Source organism: Filicampus tigris, chromosome 4 (genome assembly GCF_054856515.1).
Source record: "Filicampus tigris isolate MCC_2025a chromosome 4, RoL_Ftig_1.0, whole genome shotgun sequence".
NCBI classification, from domain to species: Eukaryota; Metazoa; Chordata; class Actinopteri; order Syngnathiformes; family Syngnathidae; genus Filicampus; species Filicampus tigris.
This window is the reverse complement of record NC_141220.1, coordinates 11,957,486-11,974,670: the sequence shown is the minus strand read 5'-3', so window position 1 is coordinate 11,974,670 and position 17,185 is coordinate 11,957,486. Positions and strand designations below refer to the sequence as shown.

Genomic DNA, 17,185 nt, shown 5'->3' with positions numbered 1-17,185 from the left:
ATGGATAAAATGTGCAGCTTGTATGTATGCCAGAGAAATACATCGTTGTTTGAGGTCATACTATGGCGCACGACCTTAAAATGTCATGTCATGTCAGTCCTCCCCTACAGTGGCACAGTCTTACGTTTGCAATATTTGTGACAGTTCAAATGGCAACGTTATAAAATATTAGCATTTGAATAATAACAACACACATGATATGCATGAAGATGCTAGTAAAATGCTTTTCCTTAAAATACATGGAATGTTTTGTTTTGTTTTACCTCTAAAACTGGTACAGGACCTAACTGGTAATTATAAATAATTACAGTAATCAGGAGAAATCTAACTACTGACAGCTAACGAGAAATGATACCCAGGCCTCACTCTATGTGACAGACAGCATTTATGCATTGAGCCACAGAGACAAAACCTGACAAAGGTCTTCAAGGCTAGATCTACCAGCTGTCCCTCCGAAACATGAGCGTGTTACACTCGGCTGGTCATACATTATTGGACTGGTAATGTCGGTAAAACAAACCACTGATGCGTGTACAGATGGACGACAAATATTTCGCAGGACCCGTGGATTTGAAATACTGATCTGTAAGCCTTCGGGTTTACCACATCCCTTCATTCTACTACTGCTTTTTATCATTCCTTTTTCTTATCTTTGGTGTGCAAATCAATTAATGGAATGTGGTACATCCACAAGACATATTCTTTATCTTCAGTTTTGACAAAGTCTAATACACATGATCAAAAGCAGTGCATCATTTGGGTTATCCTGTTTGTTCTAAGAATGCAAAATCTCAGGGCAGTTAGAGCGATACAAAAGAAACGGCTTGGCACATTAAAGAGGCACTGTGTTTTTGTATTTTAGTACTCAAAGGCCAAGGACACAGTGACTTCCCATTTTGGCAAATGCATCATCACTTATAACCAAAGCGAAACTAACCGTTAAATTAAATCATCTAGTGTCAACTTGGATTCGTAAATTAAATGTTCTAAATTTATGATTACAGTTTTATGTTTTAACATGGAATTGAGTATTCTTTGACTAAGATTCTGATATTAATGAATAAATAAGTATTATTTATTAATTATTATGATTTAAAATTATTATAATTAGTTTTACTTTTGTTATTCAGCAGTACCACACTGTAACAGTACCACACAGCAAGCCTGATACTGTGACCTGCAGTTCAGTAGGACTGCACAATATAAGAAAAAATATCAATATCGTGATATTGGTTCATGCGATATTCATATCTCAAAGATATGCAATAATTTTCTTATGGAATTGTATGCTTTTATTCGACAAGTCAGACACAAACCTAAATCCATCCAATAGTTAAACATCTAGAGGAATTATAGTTATTAGTTAAGAATACATTGGGATTGTTTATTTTGCTGCATGGAAAAAAGAAAAAAATCTTTCATGAGATAATACAATGACATATCTTTAGGAACATATTAAATATCGCAATAATATCAATATGGCTATACTGTATTCAACAACCATATTGCATATTGCATGTTTTTCCGATTTCGTGCAGCCCTACTGTTCAGCACACATTCTCATGGATAACATAATGAAGCACATGCCTAAAAATGTGGAGCCGTCTCATTAATTTGACAACACTAAAGAATTAATGCCATAAAATTGAAATGATTCATGGTTTGAGACATCACAGGCTAATGAGGTTCCATTTCCATTCATCTGGCCATGGTTCTTCATGTGTCTTTCAGTCCTGTTCTTATGAATAACTACTTGTATATGCACTGACTGAGCAACGGTTCCATTTGGTAAATTTCACAAGTTTGATAGTTAGCCGATCACAGCTGCCTTCGAGCAGTAGGACAAGTATACCCTGAACTAGTTGCCAGCCAATCACAGTTATTTTCATTGACATCATTAAAAAGATTTAAATGTCCTCCAGTAACATTTTTATTATCTAATGAAAGAAGTGCTGTATTTTTTTTCAAGTGGCAAAATAAGCATTCTCAATGTGTTCTTAACTAATTAATTGTAATGCCATAATGTCCAACTATTGGTTGGCGATGCACATTTGTGTTTGCATCTGACTGGTCAAATTCAGAAAAAAGAATACAATTCCACAGGAAAATTATTGCATGGCTTTGCAATATGAATATTGCATAGGGAATTATTGCGAGATTCATATTTTTCCCAAATATTGTGCAACCCTAGTTCTGAGTAGGCTTCATACCGCATGTTGATAAATTTGTTGATCATTTCTAAAGCCACAAAAGGGATCTAAAAGAAAAGTTGATCACTGAATTGTAGGAAGACACAAGTCAACAAACCTTCATTACATTAGAAAGTGTGTAAACACTGAAATACTGTAACTGCGCCTCACCAGTAAGAACAGCATGTACTATACAGTATGTCAATTGTAAGTAAATGCAACAGCCATTTGTATTGAGTTAATATGTTAACATTATTACAAACCAAGAGAGACATCCCTCAACCAGGATTTCAAATTGGATCTAGTGATCTGAAAAATCTGAACATCTATTCACCAACCAGCGCTTTGGTTTGGTAACTAAATTGCTGCATCACATAACTCAACAAATGAGTCAGAGATTTTTGACTCTGCAATCTCTTACTACTAATGTAGAGATACAAGTTGTCTAAAATGTGCAGGGAAAAAAAACGTGGTTCTGTTTTTAACATCATCAAGTGGTGGAGCTTAAAGCTGGTTTATAGTACAACTTCATGGATATTGAAAACATATGGCAGCATTTTGGAGGCAAAACTGAGTCTTTTGCAGGTGGAAAGTGTGACAGGGTTCTGACAAGACTGAGGTTGTGGTGTCGTAGAGAGGTACGATAGACACATACATTCGTTGTACAATTGAAACATGCATTGCATGAGTCACAGGAGATGACAGTAATCTGACTGCTCTACAGATGAGAATGCAGTATGCCAATGCCCAGCTTAATCTTTGATGTTTACAAATTAAATGATGGTTGAACAGATGATGATAATGTTGCCGATTATTAAATTGTTAAATGCATTTTCAGCCCCACAAAAAGAGACATGAGCTAAATGAGAAACCATCCAATTTTGTTGTAGATGGGGTTAAAGGTTTTTGTTTTGTTTTTTAACAGTGAACACTTGGTGGAGGTCTACATGTAAAATGTATTACTTACTTTCTTGGCCCATGCTCCACCCCTGCAGTGTTCTGAGTGCACTTGTTAAAGTGGATTTGAAATATAGCAGTGATTTCCGGGAATCAATATTACAAAGGTCCGCTTACCTCTCATGAAAGCCCAACCCTAAAAGCTAACCTGATAATGCTTGCTTGTAGACAGTCCTGGTGACGTTTAGAATTCAATCATAGAAAATGTCCTCCCTTTGCTCCCCTTCCCTCAGTCCTCTTGGGATCAATTGTGCCAACATAAAAAAAAAAAACTTAATCTGAATCAGTATCAGAAAGAAATGTTTTGCCAGACGAATTGGCAGCAGTGTTTGAACACTGCGATAAGAACAACAAATATGTTACTGTCTCCAACTACCTTACTGAAAATGGGTAGCCAAAATAGTTACCCGTAGGAAGCATGACTATGCTCATTTTTGGAGTCGATGATGAACGATGAATACATAATCCTGCATCATGCAAATGATTGTGATGTCATGAAACATTACACATAAAAGGATCCATCCATCGATCCATTATCCTAACCGCTCATCCTCACAAGGGTCGGATATGAGCCTGATATGCGTGGCGTCATGCATGTCAGCAAATCTCATGAGCTAGCTTTTTGAGCAATTTGTCAGGCATCTACAAAGGGTTTTTAATATGCACTGGATTTTTTTCCTTTATACTTGCATGACAATCAGGAATGTAAAGATGTTACTTAACATTGTAGAGTTTATATACACTTAAAATGATACACAGTGAATTTCCCTAACTTTGGAACTGACAAATTGGAAGTCAACCAGGGTCACATGACAAATTGTGTTTGACAGTGGAGTGTGTTTGTGTTATTCTACATGTAGAACACAAATAGCCTATTAATTTTAACCCTAGAACACTAACGTCGGCTGATTTTCACCCACACCATTTTTTTAATGTGGTATTTTGAATTGGGAAATTAAAGAAGACAACTTCCAATTTGGCATACAGTGTTGTACTTTTCCATAAATCTATGAAAACTGTATTTCATCTGGGGAATTATATCAGGTTAGACGTACCCGACGTTAGGGATGTTGTTAAAAAATTTAACGTTAGTGTTCTAGGGTTAAGCTTGAAACATTTCAAAGACGTTTGAACCCTGTGGTCTGTGGCATCCATGTATGCGTGATGTGAGATCAGTAACAAGTTACAACCAGTGTAGAGTGGAGTGGGGAGTGGGGTGCCCCTGTGACTCCTGCTTTGTGATAAGCGCCCATACGCAAAACGGGTGGTTTCCACTATTCACTTTGTTTGTGAGTCGGGATTCTCTCAGGACTGCAGACATGTAACATGAGAAGCCCAGAAGACTTCAGTCCCTCTGCATCCTCCTACACTGCTTCAATCGTCAGTAACTCTCCGTCCGGTCCTATTTACTCGCTAAGATTATGGACTCCCTTGAGATGAAACTGTCAATACGAATCACTCAGTAATGACAAATCTGTGTACATTCAGGAAGCATACTTTTTAAGGTCCCCAAAAAACTGTTGTCAAGAATTGCCCAAATAAGCAAAACTGAAGGCTTCACCTACTTTGATAAACGGATACAAATCCGTTGTAGTTCACTGCTTCTTTCTAGCCCTGTGAGTGCTGGAGCACCTTGAATTTAGCTTTGGATGGATTCTAGCCATCGATCTGACACTGGCCCCCTGCTATAATGAATAATGAATGACCATGTTGTCATCGCACACGGATCCAATTTCACTGCACTGGTGATTACTTTCGTCTTCCCTGGCCTACAGCTCTGTGGGCTGAACTTGCCAGGCACCGTGCTCAAATCAACCAGTGGTCTTGTTTCAAAATGTCCTTTAGTTGCATTGTAAAGTAAAGAAGGAGTGCTATATCGTCGAAGCAAATGCCCAGAAACACAGACAGAAGTGACACACATTAGGAAAGTGCTGTGTCATGTCTGATTTGGAAGAGGAGTTAAATGCAAGTCGCCATACCCTGTCTGACCTAGAAACTAGAAAGTGAACTTGTCTGGAAAAGAGAAGTGACTTCCTCATGAGGCACCAGTTTAGAAATGGATGCGGGCTGTAAACCCCTCTTTACACAATCACAAAAAACATGAATTGTATCCAATTGGGAGGAATTCCCAAGGACACTACAACAACAGACAGTCACACCTGGATTTAAACGTATGTCACACATTTATACGAAGCTCATTGTTTTGTTGGACATCTCTTATTGTACACATTTACATGATAATAAACAACTGGATGATGTTTGGTGGGATGCATTTTAGTTGTGATATGACTATGCATGACTAGTTTAAAATGTTCTGCCTGTTGTGACGATACAACAATGTGCTGTAAAAACAAAAAGTTCTTACAATGACACTGGCCGATTCTAAATTGTTTATAAATTGTTTGATGCCTGTCCAAACCATAGTCATGCAGTTGTTTTGCTCTTTGTGAGAGAACGGTCTATGAATAGGTCTGTCTTCATCTAGGCGAAACCAAAAGCATGGATCAAAGGCTTTGCCATTAGAAGACAGACAGCATTTCAAGCGAGGAATCGAGAACATGGAGGTCATTATAAAATATGGCAATTGCCAAAATATGTTACACAGACTTCAAGGATAATGATTAAATGATATTGTATATGACCACTCAAATAATAAACAAACACATGCAGAATGAGGGTTTAGGACCAAATGCATGGAATTATACCAAACAAATCAGTTATACATACGCCACAATGGTAGGGTTTGACCTTATTATATACTGTACACATATTGTATTCATAGACTATAAACTCTAAATAAAACGGTTGTGCACGTACGTCCATACCAAGAAAATTAAATGAGCAGTACTTGTTCACTTTTTTTTCACATTTGTCTTCCAACAGCAATGTTACATCACAAATCCAACAGAAATCCTTCCAAATTCATTAAAAAACTGAAATTAATTTTGTGCTAACAAGTCTAAATTTTAGCCAACCATCTTTCCCGGATTTTTCTTCACAACACACTCCAAAAACAGTTGGGTTAAAAATAACACAATTTTGGGTCAAAAATTGACCAATCCACAATTTGGGTCCCGGTTTGGTTGTTTTTGCAGCAAACAACCCCCAAAATGGGAATACTCTCTAGACATGTCATGTCATGTCATCTTCCAAACCGCTTATCCTATACAGGGTCGCGGGGAGTTGCTGGAGCCTATCCCAGCCGTCAATGGGCGAAGGCAGACTACACCCCGAACTGGTCGCCAGCCAGTCGCAGGGTACACATAGACACTGTCACTGAGCGGGAATCGATCCCACGCTGCCCGCACACAACTCAGGCGTGTGTACCACTACACTATCAGTGGACCCCCAAAATGGGTAGCTTTGTAAAAAACAATGGCCCAAAATGGGCTGTTTTGCACCAAACAATGCAAGAAAGTGGGTCAAATTGACGCAATTTGTGTATCGGCCCATTTTTGACCGAAAAATTGTGTTATTTTTAACCCAACTGTTTTTAGAGCCATGACAGTGTTTAGTTCCCCCCCAACAGTAATAATAGACTGATTGAACTTACAGGAACGTTAATAATGTTAAAATGTTTCACTTAAAACATTGATTTTATACTTTATAAAGGGTTTGTGATAGCGCCACTATGGACTAAAAATACTACAAATATAGTTTTTCTCACTGTAAAATTATGTTCTGAAAATCTACCAAATTGAAAGTCTACCAGCAGTACAGGGAAGAGTGTGGTCAACAATTGAGGTCCCACTCTTTATACGTGAATAGAAGAATGCAGAGAGCTGTGATTAACAAATAAAGCTGCTAACAAAGGTGTTATTGCATAAACATATTTTGGATTTACTAATTCTCTACTTCCTGACAGCCAGTCAGTCAGTCACTATAATCCTATTAACACATAATATCATGGGTTTATGACTGCCTTTAGCTGGTTCTTTTAACTAGGCAATGTGTTGGGGGATGGGTGTTAGTGGACCACTGTGCCTGGGGAAAAAACCCACCTACTGAATCGATTTAAACCCTTTCACTAAATACTGGAAAGTAGATAACTTGACACCCACTTTATTGATAGCACCACTTCTGAATCATCATCCTTATGAAAGTCATGAAACCGCCTGGACCGAAAACGTATGGAGTTTGCTCAAGAGGACTAGCAGGAAACTACAACTGTGGTATGAATAATTGCCAAAATAAAACATAACACATTTCCATGCCTTTCTAATCACTTCAACGCTACAATTTTTAATGTACATGTGCGCATAGATTTTCATTTTAAACACTACACAAACATAAAGCTGAAAGTAATGAACATCAGTGGCTTTTATTTGTAATGTTTTTGAATGAAAACTGTTCCAACAAAGTTCAGAACTTTGAGCAAGATTGTAACATCCAATGAAAAATACAATGTAAAAAATATTCAATTTTGCTATTTTGAGCATACATCATGTTCATAAGGATAAGCAGTTTGGATAATGGATGGATGGATGATTATTCTTACTGTACAAAAGAAGCCCATGATCCTGGAGCTAATACCGCTATTACAAGGTCATGATCACTGCCCCTAAGGTAAACTTAAAAAAAAATATATATATATATATATATATATATATATATAAATAAAAATACATATATATATACATATATATATATACACACATATATATATATATACACACATATATATATACACACATATATACATATACACACATATATATATACACACATATATACATATACACACATATATATATATATATATATATATATATATATATATATATATATATATATATATATATACACAATATACTCAATGTAATCAAATCACGCAATGCTTTATATTTTGTGATGCACAGAACACAGACAAATTGAGAACACACATACAGGCATACATGGAGAGATGTCAGATTGAAAGTGGTGCGCCTCTTAGACTTGGGGGGTTAGGAACCATTGCCTTGCTCAAGGGCACCTCACTTGAAGTATTTGATGGCATTCTGCACGTCGGGGACAGGTGATCCCTTACCTGCAACAGGTGAATCCGCTGCTACCATGCTTATCAACAGGATCATCCCCAGAACTACTGTGCCAGGGCCACGGGCGTCCATGTGGGTCTTGACTTTCGCCACCAAACCCACAAGGGAGGCTAATCCTGCCATTGTATGGTGGCGGTTGGGTCAAGGCATTTCAGCCAGTTATAAAGTGAAGATTCATCCAAGAGACAGGCCAGGCCTTGTGGTGTTTTTCGGTTGGAGTCTTCCTCTGCCAGCACATGTGCGTGTCTTGCTGGATGTGAAAGAAACAATGTGAAACTTGAAAGATCAACTCCTTCTGTTTGACCACGGTCTACATAGCTCATAACCATGGCTACAGCTAAGAGAGCACTGGGTTTCATCAGGACTTTATTCGTTAAACAGTATTTCCCATCTTGCCAAAATGTGTACCTAAACGGCACGCGAGGACCACACAGCATACAACCTCTTTCTTGTGTTTAAATTAACACATGCCAATAATAGTCTTCCATAGATTCTGTGGACACAGTCTTGACTTCAGGCTGAAAGTTCACTGCACCCACTCATAACCTAATCTTAAAATAAATGCATGAATAATCCAAAACACGTAGCTAAACTTGGTTAAATATGACAAAAGTGCGACACGGCTAGCTCCCAGTGGCTCGCTCCCACCGTGCACAGTGACAGTAGTCTCTCTTCTGCCCTACATCTTCTCTCGTCCATCGCAAGCTAAACTCGTGCAGCTAACAATATTCAATACAACTAAATGTCCGGTAATGTGCAAGGACAAAATATGCATCGTGATCACTACAGCCCAAAACCTGCTTTAAGATCAAAGGAAAGGCGATTTTTGTTTTATTCACAATTCGATTAGGCAGCTCATACTATGCTGCGCATGCAGACTTACCCCAAAACACGGTGAAATCTCAATGAAATCCTTTGTCCGTGTTAGGAAAAATTAAAATGCATAAACCCGCAGCTATCCATGGGAACATCGGCGTGCTAATATGCCTACGCCAAAGCAAATTAAGTAAAAATACAATTAAAAACGAACAAGTTGGCAGCCAGCATCATTTTGACACTTTGGTGATTGCAGTTACCATCTCTAGTCCAGGACAAGGATTGCATTGTACCCGCCTCCTAACCGGTCTGATTCGTCCATTAGTCCGTCAGTGTTGGCTTTTATTGGCTGAGCAACCCGTTTGTCAATCATTTTTTCAATTTCGGTTGGTCATTTTAGACAAGCGTCTGCGGCTTCCACGGCAACCTCGTCTACAGTAATGATGCGCAAAATACACATGCCTGTACAGAGACGGCAGTCAATGGTGTTTATGCCGTTTTATCTCCATATGCCCACGATTTTACTTATCGATAAAGATTCTTGCCTGAAACCTAACGTATCATATTTGCAGTTATGTGGTTACAACGACCGAATTTGAGGGTTCAAATGTCGCCATGGGGGGTGGTAATTTATACTTCAGCGAAATGACGTCACTATGTCTATAAATGATCATTTAAATCAAAAGCATTGCAGGTAGTGGCCTGACGTATGCATGCGCCTCCTCTTGGTGTAATGTATCCACCTAGTGGTAGAGTCAGTGAAGTGCATGATGGAGATACACACTCTAATCAACCTAATCAATGTAATATCCCTTCCATTTTCAACACACTGCCGATCTGGTTCAGGGTCGTGGGCTGCTGGACCTTTTCTTAGCTGGCTTTGAGTCAAAAGCAGCCTACACCCTGAAGCCCATCCAAGGTGGATCCATCCAACAGGATACCACCAGTGCTCCGAGACCTATGGTTGTCTGCAGCTACCAAACCCAGCAACATGTATAAAGCACGGGCAACAAACTCATGTGACTTAACAGTTTATTGTAAATCCAAGACAAAGTGTGATTATATTTCTACACATATACAATATGCATATGTGAGCATACAAATTGTCATTAATAACTCGATTCACCTCGGAGACCGAAAAAATGATCAAAAGTAACAGTGAATAACAAGCTATAACATAGTTTACCAGATTGCGTGCCCCCTCTTACCCTACTGTTAGTAAAGAGGACAATTCAAATAACTAGTCTTCTATCTGACCAAGCTGCTTATTGTCTAGCATGATCCAGTCAATTCATGACAATACAATTCGTTTCCCGTAGCCTAATAGAAATCCACTCCATTTTTCTACAACGAAAATGATTAACAGAAGCACACAATGTTATAATAGGAACACAAGCGTTTAGTAGCAACTGGTTAAGGTGTTTTAATTGATCCTTCTTATTCTCATTATATTCATTTAAACACTCTGTAAATCCAGTAAAGTATTCATCCTAATAACATACTTAATTAGAACATGATAGAGAGCAGGGCATACACAGAACACTAGATGAACAGATAATAATAATAATAATAATAATAATAATAACAATAATAATAATAATATTGATGAAAAAAATGAGACAACATATCCCAATAAACAAACACAAAAGAATAAAAAGAGAAGTGTACAAGGAAATATTGCAGCACACATGAGCTTCCCAATATAATTATTTTGATTACTGGACGCGAAGGAGTCTGATGGTTTCAGAAAATAAACTAATATTATAGCAGTATTGTTGTTTTAGTAGCTTATACAAAATGTGTGACACTGCTCTTGGAGTTTGTAATCAATTTTCTCATATTACTCCGCCGTAAATTGGATATTTACTCAATGTAAATGAATGTCACTTAAAATTTCACTTTGTTGGTTGTACTTGTAAACACGACAACTATTATTGTCTTTTTGGGGGGCTGGGGGTTGGACATGCTTTTAAAATTACATTAGAATCTAGAATTTTGAAAATCTGAATTGCAGATTACAAGCAACCCACACAACATTCAATATAACAAACGAGGGCCCTCTTCTGACTGTTCCCATAAATTTGAACGAGGATAAAAAACTTACAATGGAACTGATCTTAAATTCTTTTGGTAATTTCACACACTGTAATTATGACAATAAAACATACATTAGTCCTAAAAGCACTTAAAATTGCAGGATTTAAACTTTTGTCAATTTAAATGATGAAATAAATGAAACTGTGTTACATACTGTAATATGCCATCCCCACTGGAATGTTTCTCATTGTTTCACCAGACCTTTATATGTGCACTTTTTGACAGATTAAGTGGGAGTAAACCAAGGTTAAAAAAGTGAAATGCTGCCTTCTACAAGTTTCTCTAATTTAAATGACACTTAAAAGCTTTGGAGGTACGTTGGTTATTTTGAAGGCAGTACTAACAAAAGAGGACTATATGCTCACTTTAACAACAGAAAACATTTGCACTTTACTTAAGAACATTTTGGTAATCAAAAAGTCACTCAATCTATGTCCATTTCTGACCCCCTTCTTCTTTTTTTTAATAATACACAAAACATTGGTTATGTGAAAGAAAATGATAGACAACAGCATCATACACAAAAGTTATTTTCCACAATACCTTAGAGAACTTGAGAAAATATAGAACCTCTAATCACAAGGAAAGTGATATTTTACATATCTCACAAATGCGTATTTGCTGGAGATTGGGTGTATAATTATTGCAAAATGGACACGTAAACATCCAAAGCTTTTTCGGATGTCAAATGTGACACATCCATGTTGTGCATGTACTCATGCTTTTAAAGGTATTGGTCTTTTTTTTAATTAAATTAATTGATTCACCCCATTGTATTCCATGGCATTATGTGTACAAAAATCTGCAATAAAAGGCTAACAAGCAAATTTGGAGGTTAAATTACTAACTTAATTTAGATATTTGGGGGCCCATGAGGAAGGGGAATACGCTAAAGAACAAAAACTACAAAAAAAATCTACAACTCTGATTATGTTCTGTGAAACTATGACTACACTAATATATAATGTGTATTGTGATTTATGCACTTATGCATCAGTTCGGGGGTCGGTTCTGGGGGGTAATTGAAATGTCCATAAAAGCACTTGTAAAGCATTTCAACATGAAATCAGCGCGGTTGCAAGACTGGGAGTGAGTGTCTTGCAGTGGCTGTGCTTGCACATTGCCAATGTGATCTCTTTGGTGGGAGAAGCAAAACGTCTTAACAGTGAAATCAAGGGAAGTGAGGTGGTGATGAGGGCTGGGGGGCGGGGGCATTTAGAAGGACAGCAGTCTAGCATAACAAATGCTAAATTCCCGCAAGCAGTGGAATGTTTCAGTAGTCTGTCTCATAACAATTTTAAACTCTCCCTTCTGCGCATGTGCTCAGGCCCAAATGGCCTTAAGAAGATGTTATAAAAGAAACCAACAGAGAATAGTGTATTATATTAACAAATGATTAACCAGCAATGTTGGTTGCATGCTGGAACTAACGGGGTCCGAGAATAATTTTGAGGAAGCAAGTACCAGGATGAAAAACAAAGTTTCTTTAAACAATGGTTTACCTTTGATCCAAACAGTGGCCCTCAAATTACAAATATCCCATCCAGGGTCCCATTGGATTATTGACACAATTTCTCTCGCCTCCAATGAATACTAAATATAATAGAAATGAGCGAGACATATCATTGAAACACACATTCTGATGGAACAGCCACAAGAAGTATTGCAACAATCTCTAATCAAAATAAACACATGTACAGCCATGTTAACAAATGCTCAAATATTGTTAAATAAAAAAAAAAAAAATCACTTCAAATGCAAGTACTATGGCGTGAAAGACAAGGAAGGGAAGGCTTTCACTAAACCAGCAGGAGTTCTCATGTGGCCACTGTGGACTGTATGTATCGTCAGCTGTGAGAAATTGAAGTTAAATAAAGCAGCAAATACAAGCGACAGCCCTATTGATTTTCAATATGTTCATCCCATTCGGCTTGGTGGTGTACTTGCTCTGAATTACGCTTGTTTCAACTTTGTCCTTCCAGGTGTACGCCACCCTTGTCGCAATACAGTCCTATGATCTCGCTGGAAAATGTAACTGACAGCAGTTAAAAGGATTCATGGAGCTTTAAGCGTGGGCAATCAGGTAAAGGCTCCTACCAACCACTCGGCCTCAGTGTTACTATCAACCTGCTCAGTGCCAACTTGTTACCATTTTATAGTTCCAAAGATAGAGTTGCCTTCGCTCTCTATCTAAACAGAACCAGTGCTTTACAACCAGCTACTACCGCCCCCAACCCTTCACTCGCATCTATGCAGTACCCTTCCATACTTCATCTCTTGGCTGCAGCTGAGACTAGTGTATCTCTCACCCTGCACAATCCCGCCCCACAACCATGGCACAATCACTTTCTGTCAGGCCCCTCTCGGACTAGCTTTCAAAACGCAGAGCGACCTCTGGCGTCTTAACTATGACTGATTCAGTGAACACAGGAATCATTACCAATACTCCTGTGAAGTAAAAGAAGAATGAAGCACATTTTAGGTGCCATAGAGATCGTATTCTCATGAAGATTTACAAAAAAGATCATTGCAGTGATGCACTGCAGAAAAATGACATATATTGCCACACACAAACACAACAAACTATACTTTACCACAACAATGGCCATCTTTTGGCTGGAAATAACACAAAAGTGACTAAAAACTGTTTTAATGAAAAATAAAAATACAACTGGGCGGCACGGTGGTCGACTGGTTAGCACGTCCGCCTCACAGTTCGGAGGTCGTGGGTTCGATCCCGGCTCCGGCCTCCCTGTGTGGAGTTTGCATGTTCTCCGGTTTCCTCCCACATTCCAAAAACATGAATGGTAAATTGATTGGACTTTCTAAATTGCCCCCAGGTGTTATTGTGAGTGCGGATGTTTGTCTCTGTGTGCCCTGCGATTGGCTGGCAACCAATTCAGGGTGTCGCCCGCCTACTGCCGAAGACAGCTGGGATAGACTCCTGCATGCCCCGCGACCCTTGTGAGGATAAGCGGTATCGATAATGGATGGATGGATAAAAATAGAACCACCCCAAACAACACCAATAGAAATCCAGAAGAAAAAAAAATCACTCATATCCCGAACAATGGTTCCCTCCCCCACCCCAAAAATATATATAAAAAACGTATGCAGGGTACAAACAACAAAAAACGCTCAGTCAGTCCGTCACTGATGGATGCCCGTTTTGCCGTCGATTGACAAATGATGGGACACCTTTTGAAAATGACGGAAGTGGGTTTTCATCCGTCAGTGTAATTGTCACTAACTGCGTCCATCAGTGGCGGTCCGTCACTCCATGGCTGACGGACTGTTAGTCCTTCACTGGCGGACTTCCGTTTTCCTGATGTTTTTTTGGGGGACCGACTCACGGACCCAAAGACTTCTGATGATTGCAATTCAGTTCGTCACACAAAAATAGCAGAGTGACGAATGACAGACGAGCTAAATTTAGTAAAATGCCTACCATTGTTAATAGTTGATCAGAATTATTATATTCTAGATAATGCAAGAAGGTACCAAGATTCTAAGGAATGGTGCGATAGATGTGTTTCCTCAGAATTGTTCAAAATAGTTCAAAAGGTGAAAAAAATCGATGCAAATGTAGAATATTTTTAGTTAATTACATTTTTTTTGCCACTGTCTTGTGTCATTTCCAGCTAAAAGACACTCATTCAACAATGCTCTCTTTTTAACGCAAAATATGGCCAGGTGGCAGTGTTAGGACTAGCAAATAAAATAAACATATCAATGTTCATTTTTCCAATTCCAGTGAACTACTTTTCAGAGATATTTGATAAGAACCAACTAAATTCCTTTGAGAACACGCTTTTACATCTACACCACATACATTATTTGCATTTTAACTCAGAGCGACGCTGGAAGAAGATTTATCATGAATATCAATGACTTTGGTAAGTACCCCTGGCAAGTTATCTCATGCACATATAATAAAAGAGCTCAACCCCATCAACCCGATGACATGAATCATCCTCATCGAAAGTACGCTGCCTTTAAGGACCATGTGGAAGCAGTGGGAGCAAGGCCTACACCTGGAAGAGAGCTACTGTGCCTCATCACAAGCCTTTCAAAGCGGGACAACGCAACTCGCTGTGTTTCTCTTTTGTGTTGCGTGGCTTTCCAAGCGGAGTAAACTGTGTTGTTACATCTGTAAGGCACTACGAGGGAACAAAACCTAAAGGAGGTGGACTACACACATGGCTGACAGTAGCACACACACGCACACAGACAATCACATTGTACATGCCTATGTTATTATAACCAGTTTGTGCAATCACATTATAAAAGAGGAACAAATTAATCTATTGGTTTGAGGAAAGAAAGTTTCTTGAAAGTTCTAGAAACAAATGGGTGCAGACTGCTACATTCTATGAATGGGACCCAGCTAAGATACCTATCGCTAAAACTGAAGTTTTGAGAAACACAAAAGAAATATACCTATAAATACATTAGAAAAGTTTGTTGTCTTCTGTCGGTTGTATTTCCAGAAGCCTCCGGCTCGAGGAGGTGGAGTGGAGGAAGTCGCCTCTCTTTTCTCTCGACACCAAAAGTGTGGAAATATTAAGACAGTTCAAGGCCATCAATATATATTTTTTTATCTTTGAAGAGCAGCAGGTTTCCGTATTTCACCTTCTCCCAATTATCTTGGGATTCCGAACTTCCAGTCTGTAACCTCTGTTCAGCAGTCCCTTCCCACAGTTAAGATGGGCAAATAAAATGAAAAACAAATCTGAACTCCTCCACTGCCCCAAAACATTAAAAACTTCCCAGTAACACAAATGAGACATTACTTTCCATATAAAGTAAAGCAAAAACAAATCAAAGAAAAGCTAAGCTGGCCCTTTTCAGAGAAAAACAATCAAAAGAAATCACCTTGAAATGTAACGCACTAAATCCTGTCTTTCCCTCACAGAACGACCGTGAATCCTTTTTTTTTTCCTTCTTTTTCTCCATCTAATCTTCAAGTCATATGGGGAAGTTGGATGAGGATTACAAAGTCCTCTGTCTCTGTTCACAAGTGGGGTTTGAGGATATGTAGAGTGTTGATGGGGCTTAGGGTGGTTGGTGTGTGGAAGCAGCAGTGCCAGGTCAGCCTCTCCAGTGTCTTCTCTAGAGGTAAGGGTACTGGTTGACCTTGGTGGGGCTCAGTGGGTATCCAGTGTAGACAGTGGAGGCAGGCGAGGCGCTGATGTAGGCCTGGTGGGCAAACTGGGCCTGGTACTGGCTGTGGTGCAGGGTGGGCGAGGGCAGTACACGGTGGCCCATGCTGACTGGAACCTGGTGGACAATGCTTGGCGGATAGCTCCCGTGCTGGACTGTGTGGCGTGCCGAGCCCTGTGACGCCACCAGGTGAGCCACCGTGCCGCTGGAGCCCAGAGCGGCGGGGGCCGTGTAGGTGTAGAGGTGAGGCTGGCCGGAGAGGTGCGTGGCAGCCAAGTGGGGGTGCACGTTGCTCGTGTGGGAGGGGCTGTTGTGATGGAAGGAGTATGGGGCCTGAGTGGCGATGGTGGGGGCGATGTAGGCCTGCTGGCGGCGATGACCTCCATTTCGGTCTGCTACCATGTGCTGCTGGGCCTGGATGAGAGGGTGAAAGATGACATGATGACAAGGTTGCAAAAAAAAAAACTCTCTAATTGAGACTTCTGTGTTAGCGTAGGTAGATAGTAGACTATGGCTCATTCTGATTTAGGGGCTATATGCTCCCATTCGCACGTAGGTCCTTTTATAGTAGTGGTAAAGCGCACTTTTCATGTTCGTGTATTCTGCTGTCTGACTTTCTATATTGACATCCGGTATTTTGATGACCAAGATAGAAGCAAAAAATATAAATAAAAAATTATGCTTTCAATAAATTCCAAAGGGTTGTTGTTGAATGCTCGCCGCCGGCCCCATGTTTGAAGCATAATCGCACCCTGCAGTTGGAGATTAACAAAAGTCAGCTGCCACCGATATTCCTCACTAATTATCATGGCTATGATGCTCTAATAGCCGACTCTCAGCACCTCTTTGATCAGCTCGATAAAAGATTTTTTGTTCAGTCTCTCTCCATACGCACAGGTACATCTGACAGCTTTCTGGACAATGTGG

General features: G+C 39.3%; 2 protein-coding genes across 8 annotated transcripts in view; both read right to left on the bottom strand.

The window, feature by feature from the left end:
* The window catches only part of LOC147148503 (UPF0606 protein KIAA1549), a 33,870-nt gene extending 24,572 nt beyond the window's left edge, over positions 1-9,298 (bottom strand). For 2 of the 3 annotated variants that reach the window (XM_086029312.1, XM_086029310.1), the window contains exons 1-2: positions 9,066-9,290; positions 8,173-8,432 (exon numbers count right to left, since the gene is read on the bottom strand). In XM_086029312.1, the coding sequence (XP_085885438.1) occupies positions 8,173-8,305 (133 nt within the window). In that variant the 5' untranslated portion in view covers positions 8,306-8,432; positions 9,066-9,290. Of the gene's footprint in view, positions 1-8,172; positions 8,433-9,065 lie in introns of all 3 variants that reach the window. The other variant, XM_086029311.1, reaches the window with a different exon arrangement.
* A 715-nt stretch (positions 9,299-10,013) lies between these two features.
* Positions 10,014-17,185, bottom strand: part of hipk2 (homeodomain interacting protein kinase 2) — a 102,203-nt gene continuing 95,031 nt past the window's right edge. For all 5 annotated transcript variants that reach the window (XM_086027823.1, XM_086027822.1, XM_086027824.1 and 2 more), the window contains one exon: positions 10,014-16,672. In XM_086027823.1, coding sequence (XP_085883949.1) covers positions 16,208-16,672 — 465 coding nt within the window. In that variant the 3' untranslated portion in view covers positions 10,014-16,207. The remainder of the gene's footprint in view (positions 16,673-17,185) is intronic.